Source organism: Onychostoma macrolepis, chromosome 13 (assembly GCF_012432095.1).
Source record: "Onychostoma macrolepis isolate SWU-2019 chromosome 13, ASM1243209v1, whole genome shotgun sequence".
NCBI lineage: Eukaryota > Metazoa > Chordata > Actinopteri > Cypriniformes > Cyprinidae > Onychostoma > Onychostoma macrolepis.
This window is the reverse complement of record NC_081167.1, coordinates 8495635-8513317: the sequence shown is the minus strand read 5'-3', so window position 1 is coordinate 8513317 and position 17683 is coordinate 8495635. Positions and strand designations below refer to the sequence as shown.

Below are 17683 nucleotides of genomic sequence, written 5' to 3'. Positions count from 1 at the left end.
ATGGCTGAGAAGCAAGACTCCTGAAAAAGCAAGATGTCTAACAGCCCTTCTGTTGAATCCTCTCCAAGTCATGGGAGGAAAATGGAAGATGGATTCGCTGTTATATTTACTTGTGTGTCTGTTTATTTCCACTTAGATCAACAAACTTTGGAGTTTTGTGGAATTCCTCTGCAGATTGGTCTTCGGATAGCTCTGTTTAAACATATATAAGGAGTTTAAATTGCTCTTATTCGGCTCAGAAAAGTTTGTTGATCTATTGGTGCTCAACACTGATTAGTTTCTCTCCCTCTCTAAACTCTTAACCCACCACCGTGTCCTCTGTTGAAACTCATGCATGTCGTTTTCTTTGTTCAAAGGGTCTGATAGGACCAGCTGGAGTGTCTGGGCCTGCAGGACCAAAAGGAGAAATGGTTAGTGCTCTAAAAACAATTCAGAAACAAATGCATGAGGCTCCAAAAATGGGTGTTTCTAGTAATATTTTGTATTATGCAAAATTATAAAAACGTTGATGATGCTATATGCATGACAACTGACCAAATGAAGTGTAGTTTGAATCACAATTAATTATATTTAGTGTTGGGGCAAGTTACTTTTAAAAGTAACGCATTACAACTCATGTTACTTGTAATGCGTTACACCAACACTGATTACAATATTGCTTAGCTAATAAATAACTTGATCAATCATTGAATTATTAGATGTTTAATGCACATGCAGGATAGTAATGCAACTAGTTGCTCTGTGAGTGTTGTCAATATTTCAATGGCCTGTTATCAACCAGTTAAAATAAAGTATTCACTGATTGTGTGAGGAGTAAAGTCCAATGTAATACAGTTCAGTATAATGCCAGTATAATGTCTTTTTTACTTTACAGGGGGAAAAGGGTGATATGGGAGTAGCTGGACCAATTGGGCCTCAAGGCATCCCTGTAAGTGCTGAACCAGAGCACACTTTAACATTTCAAATACTGTAATTTTTCCAAACCACATATAAGTGCATTAAAATAAAAAATGGACCATCAGTAACTTTTCTCCCCTATTCATTCAGGGTTTAGTAGGACCACCGGGATTAAAAGGAAACCGGGTAAGATTATAAATGTGTTCTCGATCGTAGTTTGTTTGTAGAATATGTTATTGTGACTTTAAGGGACAATAACATGAGTCCACTTTCTTAAAATAAAGGGATGGACGATATTTCTAAACCAGCATGAATCTGCCAAACTTTTAAGCATTAGCTACTGTCCATTATTTAAAAAAAACCCTGTGGTTATTTAATTTGTTAAATTAAAAATTATGCAATATTAGTTGTAATTGTTATGATTTTTTTTTTTTTTTTTTTTAATTAATGAGACAAGCAGAAGCATGCTGGGTATAAGAAATTAGAATGGCTACTGCTTACTGCTAGAAAACGTGTGTACATATACAGTGAGGTCTAAAAGTCTGAAAATAAGAAATTTAAAATCTAAAATGCTTAAACCTGAAAAACACAAATGTTATGCCATAAATATTGAGTAAAATTATAATTTTTGTACTATTTAATTATCATTAGATAGACATTAATTAAATAATAAAATTTGTGTGATCATGTGACTTTTTGTACAGATTGAAGCATGCCCTTTCATTCTCAAATCATGATGAATGAAGCATCAGGATGTACACATACACAAATGAAATTCAAGTTAAATTTTTTAAATTGTTCATTGAAAGTATTAATTTTTTTTTTTAAATGCCACTGTATATGTTCATTGATCATGATTTAAACATATTCTTATTTCAGAACAGTATATTTGTTAATCCTTGTATACATATATTTATTTGCAATTATTCTCTTTGTTTTTGCAGTTCTTATTTTGTTAGTACACTGAACAAAATTATAAATGCAACACTTTTGTTTTTGCCCCATTTTTCATGAGCTGAACTCAAAGATCTAAGACTTTTTCTATGTACACAAAAGGCCTATTTCTCTCAAATATTGTTCACAAATCTGTCTAAAGCCCTATTCGGACGGGATTAGTTTTACATGGAGAGGTGGGGTAAAGTAATTTTTACCAGAGCTTCTCAGTGATTTTAGTCCCGTCCGAATGTGCCATCTCAGTAATCATTACGGACGATGTCAGTAAAGATTACGGCGACTTTTACCTTCTGTGAAAAGGTCCGGAAGAATTACCTCAGGTAATACTAATCCCGTGCGAATAGACCAGCTGTAAATATGAACGTAAAAATTCTGTAATTTCCTATTTAAAAGTAGATTTCCGCATTTTTTCCACGCTTGAAGAAACAATCAGTCGCGTTCTAGGCGGTGGGACAAGTCTGCGGCAAACCTCGAATGTTTTCTGAATATGACAATGCATACCATTCAGATCAAAAAGAGGGTCGAATCTAACGACTCGAAAGCACTTGTTAGAGGCATGAAACTTCTGTTAGCTTTAGCTAAGTGTCTATTGCAAACAGAATCCAATCATAATTTAATTAATTTAATTAATAAATCGATGGATGTAGCACGCACATGACGACAGGAAGGTGACGGCGGTGCGTAAATCGAGTTACTCCTCCCACTTCTGGTAGTTTTACTGAGATTTCTTATCCCGTGCGAATTGACCATTAATATTACAGACGTCCTGTGGTAAATTAACATTACTCCATCTACCCGTGTAAAACAAATCCAGCCGAATAGGGCTTAAATCTGTGTTAGTGAGCACTTCTCCTTTGCCGAGATACTCCATCCACCTCACAGGTGTGGCATATCAAGATGCTGATTAGACAGCATGATTATTGCACAGGTGTTTTATCACACAGCACAATGCCACAGAAGTCGCAAGTTTTGAGGGAGCGTGCAATTGGCATGCTGACTGCAGGAATGTCCACCAGAGCTGCTGCCCGTGAATTGAATGTTCATTTCTCTACCGTAAGCCGTCTCCAAAGGCGTTTCAGAGAATTTGGCAGTACATCCAACCGGCCTCACAACCGCAGATCACGTGTAACCACACCAGCCCAGGACCTCCACATCCAGCATCTTCACCTCCAAGATCGTCTGAGACCAGCCACCCGGACAGCTGCTGCAACAATCGGTTTGCATAAGCAAAATAATTTCTGCACAAACTGTCAGAAACAGTCTCAGGGAAGCTCATCTGCATGCTCGTCCTCCTCATCAGGGTCTCGACCTGACTGCAGTTCGTCGTCGTAACCGACTTGAGTGGGCAAATGCTCACATTCAATGGCGTCTGGCACTTTGGGGAAGTGTTCTCTTCACGGATGAATCCCGGTTTTCACTGTACAGGGCAGATGGCAGACAGCGTGTATGGCGTCGTGTGGCTGAGCGGTTTGCTGATGTCAACGTTGTGGATCAAGTGGCCCATGATGGTGGTGGGGTTATGGTATGGGCAGGCGTATGTTATGGACAACGAACACAGGTGCATTTTATTGATGGCATTTTGAATGCACAGAGATACCGTGATGAGATCCTGAGGCCCATTGTTGTGCCATTCATCCACGACCATCACCTCATGTTGCAGCATGATAATGCACGGCCCTGTACAAGGATCTGTACACAATTCCTGGAAGCTGAAAACATCCCAGTTCTTGCATGGTTAGCATACTCACCGGACATGTCACCCATTGAGCATGTTTGGGATGCTCTGGGTCGGCGTATACGACAGTGTGTTCCAGTTCCTGCCAATATCCAGCAACTTCGCACAGCCATTGAAGAGGAGTGGACCAACATTCCACAGGCTACAATCAACAACCTGATCAACTCTATGCGAAGGAGATGTGTTGCACTGCGTGAGGAAAATGGTGGTCACACCAGATACTGACTGGTTTTCGGGCCCCCCCAGACCCCCCCAATACAGTAAAACTGTACATTTTAGAGTGGCCTTTTATTGTAGCCAGCCTAAGGCACACCTGTGCAATAATCATGCTGTCTAATCAGCATCCTGATATGCCACACCTGTGAGGTGGATGGAGTATCTCGGCAAAGGAGAAGTGCTCACTAACAGATTTAGACAGATTTGTGAACAATATTTGAGAGAAATAGGCCTTTTGTGTACATAGAAAAAGTCTTAGATCTTTGAGTTCAGCTCATGAAAAATGGGGGCAAAAACAAAAGTGTTGTGTTTATAATTTTGTTCAGTGTATATAGACCCATATAAAGAGACAAAAAAAAAATATATATATATATATATTTTTGCATGATTAACACAAAAACTGACGTATGATATAAATGGCTAAAGTTAAAATGTTCAGCAAAAGAGCTATTATTATAAAAAGCTTATGAATAGACCATTGCTTTTCCTATGCTTTCATCCTCCTAGACTGTATGCCTCGATCCTATTAACACTCATTTCCTCAGTTAATGACTGAATGTCTCCCACCTTGGAATGTCAGGACATGTCAGTGCTCCTCCCAGCATCCTCCACTGGCGATGTAGTAATAAACAGGATCAAAAAACTCAATTAAGTCTTGGATAATTGTGCTCAGTGGAAGGTGCTGTGGAGGACCCTTGGACACGGTGCTGTTTTTACTCTTGTCCTTTCCTTGTCTTCCTCTCTTTTTTTCCACAGGTCTTCCTATCCCCTTTTCCTCCCCCCGTACCCTGGCCTGTGTCCGTGGCTCTTTTTGCTGAGTCGGGCCTGGTCGTCCTCTCTGTCCCCTTCTCATTCCCTGGCCTCCTCCTGCTCCTCCTGCATCCTAATGTTGTAGCCTGGGTTAATACTCCTCCTCTTCCTCACCTCCTACTTTTGTTCATATCCTTCACTGACCTCCCTACCAACCTGCATTCATTTTCTCCCAATTATTCTAATGCACAGAGTTCTTATTGTTCCACGAAAGCTTCATCTGGATCTATTTTGAAAAGGCACATAACCAAGAAATGTGGGAAAAGGCATTATGTCAGTGCGGAGCTCATTTTGACATCCTGATGAGAGTATTTAGAAAAAAAACACTACAGTCGGGAGCCAAAAGTTCAGAAACCGTCTTATAGAATCAGTATTTGTCAAACAGGATTAGAAAATGAGCTCCACGTTGATTCATAATGTAATTCCACTTTGATTTTTTTCTTCTTCCTCTGTTAAGTGTTAGAATAACAGTCATGATGAGGGCTGTGCGGAATGTTAGAACTCTGTATCCTAGCTTGGATAGATCCCACTTTGGAAGACTTATAAAGCTTAAATATAATCGTTTCCTCCAAAGAACCCTTCAACTTCGCGTGCAGATTTGAGGATAAATCATGAAACACTCTAAAAGCAGGTCTGGTTTTAATTAGTAATAAAGCATAGGGATGTTGATTAAACTGTTTTAGTGCCTCTTCAGCTTTTGTAAATTAGCCTTTGCAATGATATTTCATTGACTCAAGAGTTCTACATGGAATCAATCACAGATTGTCTATTTTTTGGAGCCAACATTTGATGGCAGGATCAGGGAGTAAAAATATAGTGTTCATTCAGAAGTGATCACCCAATAATACAATATTTACTCCAAAGGTTTAGATATAGGTCTAAAAAAAATAATAATAATAATTAATCTTTTTAGGCACTTCTAGTTGGAATGACCCTACAATGTGGGTGCCATTGAAACATTTATCTGTTTAAAAGTTTCATTTTTTTTTTTTTTAAAGAAATGAATACTTTTATTCAGCAAGGACACATTAAAAAAACATGTATATATATATATATATATGTAGTATAGTAACATTTATAATGTTACAAAATATTAATATTTTTTATTAATATTTAATTCTGTTTAATATTAACTTTCTATTCATCAAAGCATCCTGAAAAAAAAATCATAAATCATTAAGAAATCATTTTGATTGATCGATTTCTGAAGGATCGTGTAACACTGAAGAATAATTCTGAAAATTCAGCTTTGCATCACAGGAACAAATTACATTTTAAAATATATAAAAACAGAAACAGTTATTTTAAATAGTAATAATAGTTCATAATTTTGTTGTTTCACTGTGTTTTAATCAAATTAATCAAGCCTTGACACAAAACAGACTTCTTTCAAGAACCTTTTTTTAAAAATCTTACCAGCCAAAACTGTAGTGTATATGTAATTGAGGCAAATTAATAAATAAATAGACAGACTCCCAAGGACATGACCTTTACACAAGACAATCAACTTTAATCTTATTAATTCATTTTTGAACATTCATTACATGTTTAATAAATGTGCTTTTAGTATTTTCCCTCATTTATATTAAAGCGATATTAAATAATTATAATAATAATAATAATAATAATAATTGTAATGTATAAATTAGGGCTGCCCCCTAATAGTTGACTAACCGTTAGTTGACCAGAAGAAGCTTGGTCGAGCAAAATTTTATTAGTCGCTTAGTCGCAGAAAAAAATAAAATAAAATAAAAATCCACATTGACGAAGTCACGCAGATCTTTAACGGCTGGTCTATGTAGTAGGCTAATACAGTACATCGGGCTGGACATCCAAACAATCTCCTATCATTCATCTACTTCAAGTGTGACTTATCATCTGAAATATACAAATAGCAGCAACTTTACATGGCTGCTCAATCTAATGTTAACCTAGAGAAATGTGCGCTATTCAAGTGTCTGTGCGGAGTGTGTAAGCTAAACAGTAACAGCCGGTGCGCTCACTTGCTCTTTAAATACTCATATTTGGTCATACAGATAAGAGTAATACACCTTTCGAATCTGTAAAGACTCTGTTTATTTGTGTGCACTTACAATAACAACAAAACACTTTTGTAAAACAATGAAAGCAAACCGGATGCGCTTTCTTCCGTCTCGGTCTCTGTGAACATGAGCACGAAACTACAAAACTCAGTGTATGCTTGCCTCACAGACATAAAAAATATATATATCTATAGAGAGTGAAATGTCTACTTTCAAATAAACCAATTCAAATGGAAAACAAATATTCTCAAATTATGTAATTCGTATGAAACATGCATATAGGCGCATCCACTACTGCGGAGATGACGAGTCAGTGTCGCCGAGTTCATCTCTTAAACCGAAAACAAAAAAGCACTAGTTTATCAATTAATTATTAAAATGTTAATGCAGCCTCTATACTATTTTCCCTGACACATTCATAATCATTACTTCTGCCGGTGTGCCGTGGTAAGTTTTGTGCTTGCGCTTGAGCACTTATAAGGCAATGTAGGCAATTAAAGGTGCATTATTATTGTTTATTTGTTAATAAACGTGCGATTAGTCGACTAATGCTTCAAATGAACGACTACTAGTTGACCAGAAAAATCTTTAGTCGAGGGCAGCCCTAGCATAAATATTATATTTATTGTGAATAGTGCTATACAAATAAATGTGCATTAAATGAATTAAGCAAATGAAAGTCTGCACACTAACCACACTGGCTGATCTCCTTCTCCTTAACCCCTCCACTTACCCTCCTTAAATGATCCCACTACTCATCATAGCTCCATTCAGAAACACAGCTACTCTCAGAATGTCTTGTAGAGCATCTAAAGACTCTTACAGTTATTCATAGTGATAGTGCTTTTCTTACTAGTACTGCTATAGTAGACTAGGAGGACTAAAGTCTGACTTTTTTGAATGCACTGTCGTTTGCAGGGGGAGAGGGGCAAGAAAGGCAACAGGGGGGCCAAAGGGGATAAGGGAGACCAAGGAGCCCCGGGATTAGATGCCCCGTGTCCGTTGGTATGTCTTTCGTTCAATGTGCAGCACGAAGGCAAAAGGAGACTTCTCGAAAGCCACGTCTCCTTATGTCTTTGTGTAATAAACACTAACAGATGCCCAGAAGAGTTCTGGTCGAAGTCTGTGAATTACAGCGTATATACAATATAGAGACTCATATGTAACGTTTGTTATATTAGAACTATTATAGATGGGGATTTGAATTAAAAATGACTAGGCACCAGAACTCTCAATGGGATGTTTGCTTTTCAGGAGTAAGACTGACAGGAATATGGTTCTGCTGAACACAGTAGGATGGAGCCACTAGTTCAGTAACTAAATGATGTGAGTTTCCAGCCCTGTGGATGCAGCAGGTCTCTTCCTGTCAGTCTCGGGTCCAGAGTGCTCTGGGCCAATCAGAAGCTGGAACAGAGCGGCCAGTGTAGCTGGACAACAGGATGCTTATATGATTGATTTCATGAACAGGGTTTCCGAGGCTTTAAAGGAGAGAAAGGTGAACCGGGGCTGCCAGGCCTGGACGGGCTAGATGCCCCGTGTCCCGTGGTATGCTGCTGTCTATCCCTTTCCTTTTTCCGCATGCTTCCTGCCTTCCTGAACCAGTAATGCTTTCTAACTGCATAATGCTTCAGCATAGCCCATTTAAGGAATGGAGAGAGAAAAGTTGCAGAATAGGACGGAAAATTCTTGCATGCATCAGTATTAATATCTATAATTAACTCTATCTATATATTTTAAAGGAATAGTTCACCTAAATATTTAAATTTACTCCTACTTCAACCAAGGTTATCCAAGATAGTGGTCCAAGTTTGTTTTTTCAAGGGAACAGATTTGGAGAAATTTAGCATTACATCACTTGCTTAGCAATGGATCCTCTGCAGTGAATGGGTGCCGTCAGAATGAGCGTCAGAACAGCTGATAAAAACATCACAATAATCCACAAGTAATCCACACGGCTCCAGTCCATCAATTAATGTCTTGTGAAGTGAAAAGCTGTGTTTTTTTGTTGTTGTTTATTTGTTTGTTTGTTTTTTTACCTTAAACCATCGCTTCGGGTTAAAATACTATAATACTATAAGTCTATAATCTATAATAATACTTCCTCCAGTGTTGTCCTCTCACATCAAAATCCACCAACATATTTGTTTAGAACTGTTTTGTAATGTTTTTTCCTTGTAAACGATGCTTGATCTGTGCATATTTCTCTCCTGATTCAGACAAGACATCTTTTTCACTGGCGAAAGCAATATTATGGATAGACGACTCATATTATAGTTAAAAAATTCTTAATGATGGATTTGTTTCTTACAAACACACAGATTTCACTTCACAAGACATTAATAAATGGACTAGAGCGGTGAGGATTATTGTGATGTTATTGTGATGATCAGCTGTTTGGACTCTCATTCTGACGGCACCCATTCACTGCAGAGGATCCATTGAGCAAGTGATGTAATGCTAAACTTCTGCAAATCTGTTTTGATGAGGAAACAAACTCTACATTTGGGATGGCCTGAGGGTGAGTGAATTTCCATTTTTGGGGCGAACTGTTCCCTTAATTTTTAGCCATTTTAAAAATGTTTCAAACCAATTAATTGATTTCTATAATAAAATAATTTTCACTAATACATAAGGTTTAACTTTCTAGATTTTTGCTGAATATGGATAAAATATTTAGACTTCTTGTAAAATGGGATTGTTGCTGCTAAACTAGTTAACTTTTTTTGTGTTTAACATGACTGCATGCGTTCCATTTTCATTTAACTTATCTTTGTATTCAATATTCTTACACTAACCCACATTTTGTCTAAATAACCCTCCACTACATTTCAGCACATCTGTTTCAGTCCAGTAAATTGGAGCACCCTGGGTCACCACAAATATCTGCATGAGAGAAAGTGTTTACTGGAAATAAATTGTTGCAAAAAGCAGGCATCTTGACTGGTCATTGTTTTCATGGATACCATTTTACCCGATTGAAGTTATAATTTCAGTTGCCACTATGTAAGTGTTTATGTTTGTGTGCACGGACAGTCATTATTGATTGATTGATGGACTGATTGACTGCAGAGGGGAAATGGAAATGTATGTTTCAAAAGTGACGTTTGAAAGGATTATATATACTCTATGTGCACGGATACAGTTATGTCCCCCTTCTCAAGAAAATGACTAATTCTTACCGTTCTTCACCACTCCTCTTTGTTTTAGGGCGATGATGGTTTGCCAGTACCAGGGTGTTGGAATAAAGTGAGTTCTATTGACTGATCATATTAATAATAATTGTGCCTATACCATCCTTACTATGATAACTCATGCACTGAAATTGTGATATGGAGGTATAGATTTAAAGTGAATATATTAACAGTCATCTATAATAAGTTTAGAATATGTAATACAAATTGGTTTAGAAATTATTTTGAGCATTACTCAATATAAAACAAAAAAATTCAGTCTGCTATATGAAACTTTTATGATCAGTTGTTTAGAATATGATTTGAGATTTATTGTCGATTCAACATCTCAGGAATAACTCTATACCTCCATTTGCTCGGAAGGTGTGTGCTTGAAAATAACACAGTGTTTTTGCCTCTTGTTTTGCAGTGACGTTAATTCCTGAGTGCCATGTGTGATTGTAAATAGAATATTTATTTTTGTACTTTTTTTTGCCATTGATCTGTTATATTGATGGAAAATACAGCAAACCATAAAAATACTGGCAGGACTTTTGTACAGATGTTTATTTTTATTACTGGTAATGTTGTTTATGTAATGGACTTTATACTGTACCTATGCATTATGTCAAAATGTTTTTTTGATGGAGGAAGAAATATACTGTGGCAGCATATGCATGATATTTGTGCATTATGTTAACTGATAAGTGCCTATTAACTTATTGTATCATGGTGTTTTAATGTGTTGTGTCGGACCACGCTGCACTGATTAGTGGGGCTGGAGTTACAAATTGGCCTTGTGTGTAAGAGGAAACCCTTTGCTCTGAGATAAACATGTTCACACCACACCTAATGAGCTTACACTGTAACTGCATATGTTTACTGGACATTAAAATGACTTATTTCAAAGTCCATACTAGATGCAGTAGAATTATCAAGTCAGATGTTTTATGCTAGTTTCAGTGCATAAATTATGAACATTTGCACTGCATGGCTTGTTTAGTGAGTTTTCTCCATATTCACCTGCCATTTTTTGCCAAATATATTATTGCAAAAACTGAATTAGTGAATGGCTTTATGTAAAGAAAAGAATGACTTAAGTCCACACACAGTGCTTTGCCTTGATGGGCTTCATGTAAATATGCCTAAACCTTACCCTTAGAGCAGCTATTTTTTCCCCCATCTTTATTCTTATTTCTGGCAATTTAATAGCATAGTTGATAAATGTAATTTACATTCTTGGGCAATGAATTTAGTCTTAATTTATCTCGTACATATTGCTGCTCACTGTCAAGCACATTTTTGTGTTTGTTAATAAGCATCAACACAGCCTTTCAAGAGTTTGGGGTCAGTCATTTTTTTTTTTTAAGATAATAGTACTTTTATTAAGAAAGGATGTATTAAACTGATCAAAAGTGTCACTTTTTGAGCAGCAAATAAGCAAATTAGAATGATTTCTGGAGGATCATGTGACCATGAAGACTGGAGTAATGATGCTGAAAATACAGCTTTGATCACAGGAATAAATTACATGCTTATACAGTTATTTTAAATTGCAAAAATATTTCACAATATTACTGTTTTTATTGTATTTTGACTAAATAAATGCAGCCTTGGTGAACATAAGAGACTCCTTTCAAAAATCTTACAGACTCCAAACATTCGAATGGTAGTGTATGTCCCATTTTACCTCATCCTTAAGTAAAAATGAAGTATCACACCAACTAGTTAGTAATATAAACATGCCATTTACATCATATGTTTATTCCCCCCCCAAAAAAAAAAAAAATGATCAGGGTCATAAAAAGGCCCTTAGCTAAAATTGTTTTATTTGTTTTATGTTCATTCAGTGTTGAAGTGGATTGTGTAGGATTGCTGCTGCTTACATTGACAAGCTATTCGGGTTCCATTTTGCCACTTAATATCAAGTTAAGCATGGTTTGTAATCACGTGTCTATAAACATTTTATCTGTCTGTAATACCTCATACTAACATGTGCCTTAATGCTTTTACTCTGCCAAAGTAGTTTTGAGACATATCAACAATAATGTAAAAGAAGCTATGCTGTCAACATGAGATAATAAATGGCTGTAAAAAGCCGAAACATTTCCAAACACGTCTTATTTATTCATATGTTCTCTCTTTGATTTGATATCCTAAGCTTTTTTTATCTGTTTGTATGCATAGCTATGACATGACGTTTACACAGACACTAAGAAAAATTAACACCCTCTGGATGTTTACATGCTGAAGTTGTGCTTGTTATTGTGATATGCATCTGACGAAAGTGTGAAAACTGCATCAGTGGGTTTCAGGATTGTGTTATGTTGTGTGAGACCTTCTCAGTATGTCATTGTTGCAGACGTCCACGACAAATATGTATGTTTCTTTTATTAAAAGGGCCAGAATCCGTTCCAGCTTGCCAAGAAGTAATCCTGCAGTGAGATCCACTAGGTTCTGGTTCGATTTCCTTCATAAGCAACACAAAAACTTGAAGAGATTTTGGGAGATCTTTGAGTTTGGCCTGCTCTTTGGTGGCTGTTTGAATGGTTTTGTTTCCTGTATAACCATCCTGTAGTACTGAAAGGCTCCAGAGGGCGACAGATGTGAACAGACAGACACTGACTGGACTACAGAAAAGACTATAATGCAAGAAGTAGCTTCCAAGTTTTACACCTTTTTCTTTCTCTTTTATATTGTTCACTATGTGAAAGAAACATTTTAGCACATTTCGTTCCTTGTTGATGACTATGTTAAATAACGTTTGTGATCAGAGGATCCAGCGCAGCTCGTTGAACATGCAGATGTGGTCTGAGTGTTCTTGTGTTTCCAGACAAACCAAAGAAAGACAAAATCTTTGATGATTCCTGATTCAAACTATCACTGCCTTCTGTCGAGAGTTGCAGGTAGAATGTAACCTCACACTCATACTCGCATTTAATATTAGTATTTAACATGGATGTGCATAACCGTCCTGCTTTGCATTTTGCATACATGTATTACAGTACATTCATACAACATAATGTTGTGCTTGTACATAGCATAATGCTACAGCCTAACTTTAAGAAGTGAAAATAGAATAATTGTTCAGCTAAAAACAAAGACTATCTCTGTAACTAATTTGAAACGCTCAATGTACCAACTAAATGTTACTTCACAAAAACAGTTTTCTAAAGTTGGGCATTTTACGGTGTTGCATCATGCATGCAACATTTCACTGCTGTAAACATAGATGCCAGTGCTGACTCCATCTGTATATTTTGCCAACTCTTTGAAATGCAAATAACTGCAGTTTGTTTGAGAAAATGTACTTGTGCAGAACGGATGTACTTTTCAGATTGTATTGGGGCAGCTAAAGCAACAAATTTAAACCAGCAGTGACAATTTATCATTGGTTCAGCACATGTTTGAACTTCAGATAAACTATTTGTTCATATGAAGTTTTTATGCCTACAACTGAGTAGAGTAAACCTCTTTTTTGACATGAAAGCTAATTTTGGTTATTATTACCAGAATCACAGAATATACAGTACTGCTATGGGATGACAACACCACATCAACCATAACAGGGTTTGTGAGGGAAAATAATCTTTAATTTCTTTTAAAATTGCAACCTTGGATTTAAAAAAAGAAAGAAAGAAAATTTGATGTGGTGTTATATGTACCAGCAGCTATGTTTTCTTTTTTTAACCTAATGCAAGCATTCCTTATATTATACTTTGACTGTTTCAGACTAAGATTGGTTGTATATAAACCCACTGTAAATCTAGAGTTTAATTAAATCTTCCATTATGTCAGTTTTAACAGATTAAGGTGTTATCCTGATAACATGATAGTTGTTATTTAAATTAAATGAGTTTGCATTCAACTCATTAAAGCCTCCTATTTTCTCATCGGTATAGGTTATTGTTTTCATGGTAATCTGAATTAAATACAAAAAAATGTTAAAATGTGTTTATTTGAAACTTTGATTATTGGATTATACATTACTGAGAATCTACTTTTATTTGTTTTGAAGACATTAAATTGAATGATATACAGTATGTGTAAAAAATGAGCATTTCGTAGTGATACACTTAAAAATAAAGGTTCTTCAGCGGGTTATTGGGGCACAATTTCACTGTTAAAAGGTCTTGACTATATGGTGTTCTGGAGATTTAGAAAGCTCTTGATTGATTTCTAGGATCTTTAAATCACAAATCATCAGTGCATAAATAGTTTTTTAAAGAACTGGCATTAGGCTGTAAATCATACTGATTTATGGCGTCAAGCTGTAAAGCCCTTCTAACTGTTACCTTTATTTTTAAGTGTGTTGACATCTGTACATTTACAGACATGTATTATTTAATGCCAGTAGGTACAGAATAATTAATATTTGCAACAAATTTCAGATTATAATAACTGCAAAAAGACGAGAAATACTTTTTTAGTTGTTATATTCTCAAATATAATGGTTGCAAGTATCACTCATTCTGGACCCACTCACATAATGCTAAATTTACAATGCTCAAAAAACAGGATGAATCTGATCTTATGCATTCTGTATTATATTAACATTGGGTGATTTTTTGACTTTAGGGCATGTTGTAAAGTGTTTTTCGTTTTATTGTACACAAGGCATCATTTCTTTTTTCTCAGTATAATTTTGCACATTGAAGTGTGTGTGACTTTTTCCATGTTTTGAACAAGAATATAATATTTGTACTGTACATCATGCGTTTTCTACACATTTCCCTTTTGATGAACATTGTGATCTTGTATTGTCCTTTGTACAGTGTACTCTTCAAATAATGTGTCACTCCAGTATAAATATCCTGACTTGATTCAAATCTGCGACACAGCATTTAAAGGAATACAGTAGTTCAACCAAAAATGAAAGTTTCCAAGATGTAGACGAGTTTGTTACTTCATCATAACAGATTTGGAGAAATGTAGCATTACATCACTTGTTCATCAATGGATCCTCTGCAGTGAATGGGTGCCGTCAGAATGAGAGTCCAAACAGCTGATCAAAACATCACAATAGTCCACAAGTAATCCACATGACTCCAGTCCATCAATTAACATCCTGTAATTTCTCCAAATCTGTTCTGATGAAGAAACAAACTCATCTACATCTTGGATGGCCTAAGGGTGAGTAAATGTTTGGGTGAACTACTCCTTTAAATAGTCACCTCTCCAGATAATCTTTTGATCCAGCTTTTTTTCTTTTGTAAGATATTTATGTAATGTATATATATATATTTGTTTGAATAGTCAGTTATTTCCCATATTATAAATTGACCTTTAATGAGGAGTACACTTTCAAAACAGCTGTCAAGTTCAGCTAGGAAAATTAACCAAACTTGTCAGTTGTAGTTTTTGATGCCAGTTTATTCTTGGATCATTCTGATTTCTGCATCACACACTGTCTACGTGAGCACTGCTGTCTTTTCGAAGAAGTTCAGACTTTGTTCACCTGCTGCTCACAAACACATTTTTCTTTACATTTTTCATCAAGTGTGTTTCATACCAAGAACAAATATGTTATCAAACATTTTGTGTGATATCTTCGGTACTGTTGTTGTTGTACGTAATTGAAAATTGATACGAGGGCATTTATTTCTGTGCTTGTACAGAAAGTGCAAATGCAAGATAAATTGCAACCACTTGCATGGTTATTATGCACCTACTTGTGTACATTTACATTTAAAGTGGCAGTTTGACTAACATGTTACGGTCTGTTTGACTAAAGGTTGACTTTAGGGTTATGTTTATCTTTTCCTTCCATTTTCCTTCTTTAAAATGTTCAAAATAAAGCATTGAATAAATATGTAAAAGTTCATTGTTGTTGATTCAATATATGCTTCTGGAGAAACCAACATTATTATTTAAAGTTTTGTTAAGGTCTTTTTTTTTCATAATGGAACAGACTTTTTATTTATTTAGTTTATTTATTTTTTAGCTTTTGTTTGTTTTTCAAAAAAGACATCAAAACTGTAATAGCCAGTGAAATAAAGGAAATGGAATAATGAAAATGCACAGACTGAGCTATTCTGTTTGACAATAAAATTGTGATTTTAAATAAATGACGATTCAGAATTTAGGCAGATGACCAAAAATCCAGAGACATAAATAAAAAATAATAATAATAACAAAAGTTGCTTGTGATGTATTCATAAAACAAAATATGTATCATCAATTGTGAGAGGGTGTTTATCTCTTATGACGGGTTTGTTGACAGCTAAGATTGACGTTTCCCTTTCAGTCGGTCACTCCGAGTCAGGTGACGACGAATTGGGATCTCGCCAGAGAGACCAATCCACTTCGAGTGTAACTAAACAAGCCAATGGACATTGGCATGCGGTATTTCGCATCTGGCTGCCACACCCCACAGCGCAGGTATAAGAGGTAGCAGGTGCACCACATTAATTCATCCTTTCGCTTCGGAGCCGAGCGGTGGTGTATCACTACTGCTCTCCTGTTCCTCGAGTGATTGCTGAAAGAGTGCGGGCGTTACGGTGCAGCAGCGGTGGTTGCGGTCGCACGGGAAAAAAGAACGTCTTCGTGCAGACATCCACACCAGGAGTGTGCGGTGGCTAGCTCCCCTGTGTGCTTCAGCGCAATTTCTCTAAAAGAGCAACACGGGTGATCACGTCTTTTTTAAAGATGTCTTATCACCTGTGCGTTTCTGGGTGTGGTCGTTTCCTGGCCTCAGGACGGTCACGATCACTGCCTCACGTGTCTGGGCATTCAGCATGCTGAGGAAACTTTCGTGAATGGTTCATGTTCTTCTTGACATGACCATCTCGGAGTTGCATAAAAGCCTCTGCCGCGATCCAGCGTTTGTCCCAGCACCAGGGGCGGCGCTGCGTCCGGTGGAGTCAGAGGTGATTTGAGGATCACGGTGAGGGCTTCCCCAAGTGGAGTTCCTTACCCCTCAAGCACTCCGCAGCCGGTGGAGCTGGTTCTCAGCGCCCCGCTCTGGTGCCACTCTTCCCTGAGGTGCTTGAGGAGCTCACTAGATCGTGGAAGGCACCTTTTACTGCCCGAAACAAATCTTGTGGCTCCTCCGCCCTCACCACCCTTGATGGTGGGGCCGCTTTGGGGTACACGGGCGTCCCCTCGGTGGAGCGGTCTGTGGCCATGCAACTATGTCCAACAGCCGCTACCACTCTGCAGGGTGACCCGTGTCTCCCCTCACGGGCCTGTAAGTATTCGTCAGGTCTAACTGGCAGTGCTTACAGAGCCTGTGGTGAGGCGGCTTCTACCCTCCATGCCATGGTGTTACTGCAGGTCCACCAGGCCAAAGACCTGAACGAGGGTGGGCACTACCTGGCGGTTCTACACAAACTGCGTGCTGCGACGGACCTCGTGCTTCAAACGATGAAGGTGACCGCACAGTCTCTGGGTCGTGCAATGTCCAGGAGCACCATCTCTGGCTGACATGAAGGAGAATGAGAAGGTACAGTTCCTGAATGCTCCCGTGTGACAGACGGCCTCTTCAGCGACACGGTCAAGAGCTTTGCCCAGCAGTTCTCGGAGAGAAAACCTGCTGCTTCCACCCGGCTGCAGCCCCTCAGCCTGCTCGTCGCCGTGGGTGCCGCCCCCGTTGAAACGGGTGACCCAGAGATAGAGGAGACTGCTCATCGGGAGACCGCACCACTCGGAGGAGGGCCGGGTGGAGAATCTTGTTTCGTCTTGTTTTTGTTCCGCCACTGGCCCAGAAGCCAGCGGTACCCAAAACTTCAATAAAAGAGCGGTTTCCTCAGTCTCTGGGTCTCAAGAGGAGGAGAGTTGGGAGCTGTGCATCACAGGATCACTTCCCTCCTCCTTTCTCGCCAGTGGGCAGTAGTGGGTTGCCGAAGAGCACCCCTCCT

General features: G+C 37.7%; 1 protein-coding gene across 16 annotated transcripts in view; it reads left to right on the top strand.

The window, feature by feature from the left end:
• The window catches only part of LOC131552092 (collagen alpha-1(XIII) chain-like), a 59892-nt gene extending 44191 nt beyond the window's left edge, over positions 1 to 15701 (top strand). For 13 of the 16 annotated variants that reach the window (XM_058795604.1, XM_058795599.1, XM_058795590.1 and 10 more), the window contains 5 exons: positions 357 to 410; positions 875 to 928; positions 1048 to 1083; positions 8122 to 8199; positions 9487 to 9855. In XM_058795604.1, coding sequence (XP_058651587.1) covers positions 357 to 410; positions 875 to 928; positions 1048 to 1083; positions 8122 to 8199; positions 9487 to 9594 — 330 coding nt within the window. In that variant the 3' untranslated portion in view covers positions 9595 to 9855. The other 3 variants (XM_058795601.1, XM_058795598.1, XM_058795602.1) reach the window with 3 other exon arrangements.
• The last annotated feature ends 1982 nt before the right edge of the window (positions 15702 to 17683 follow it).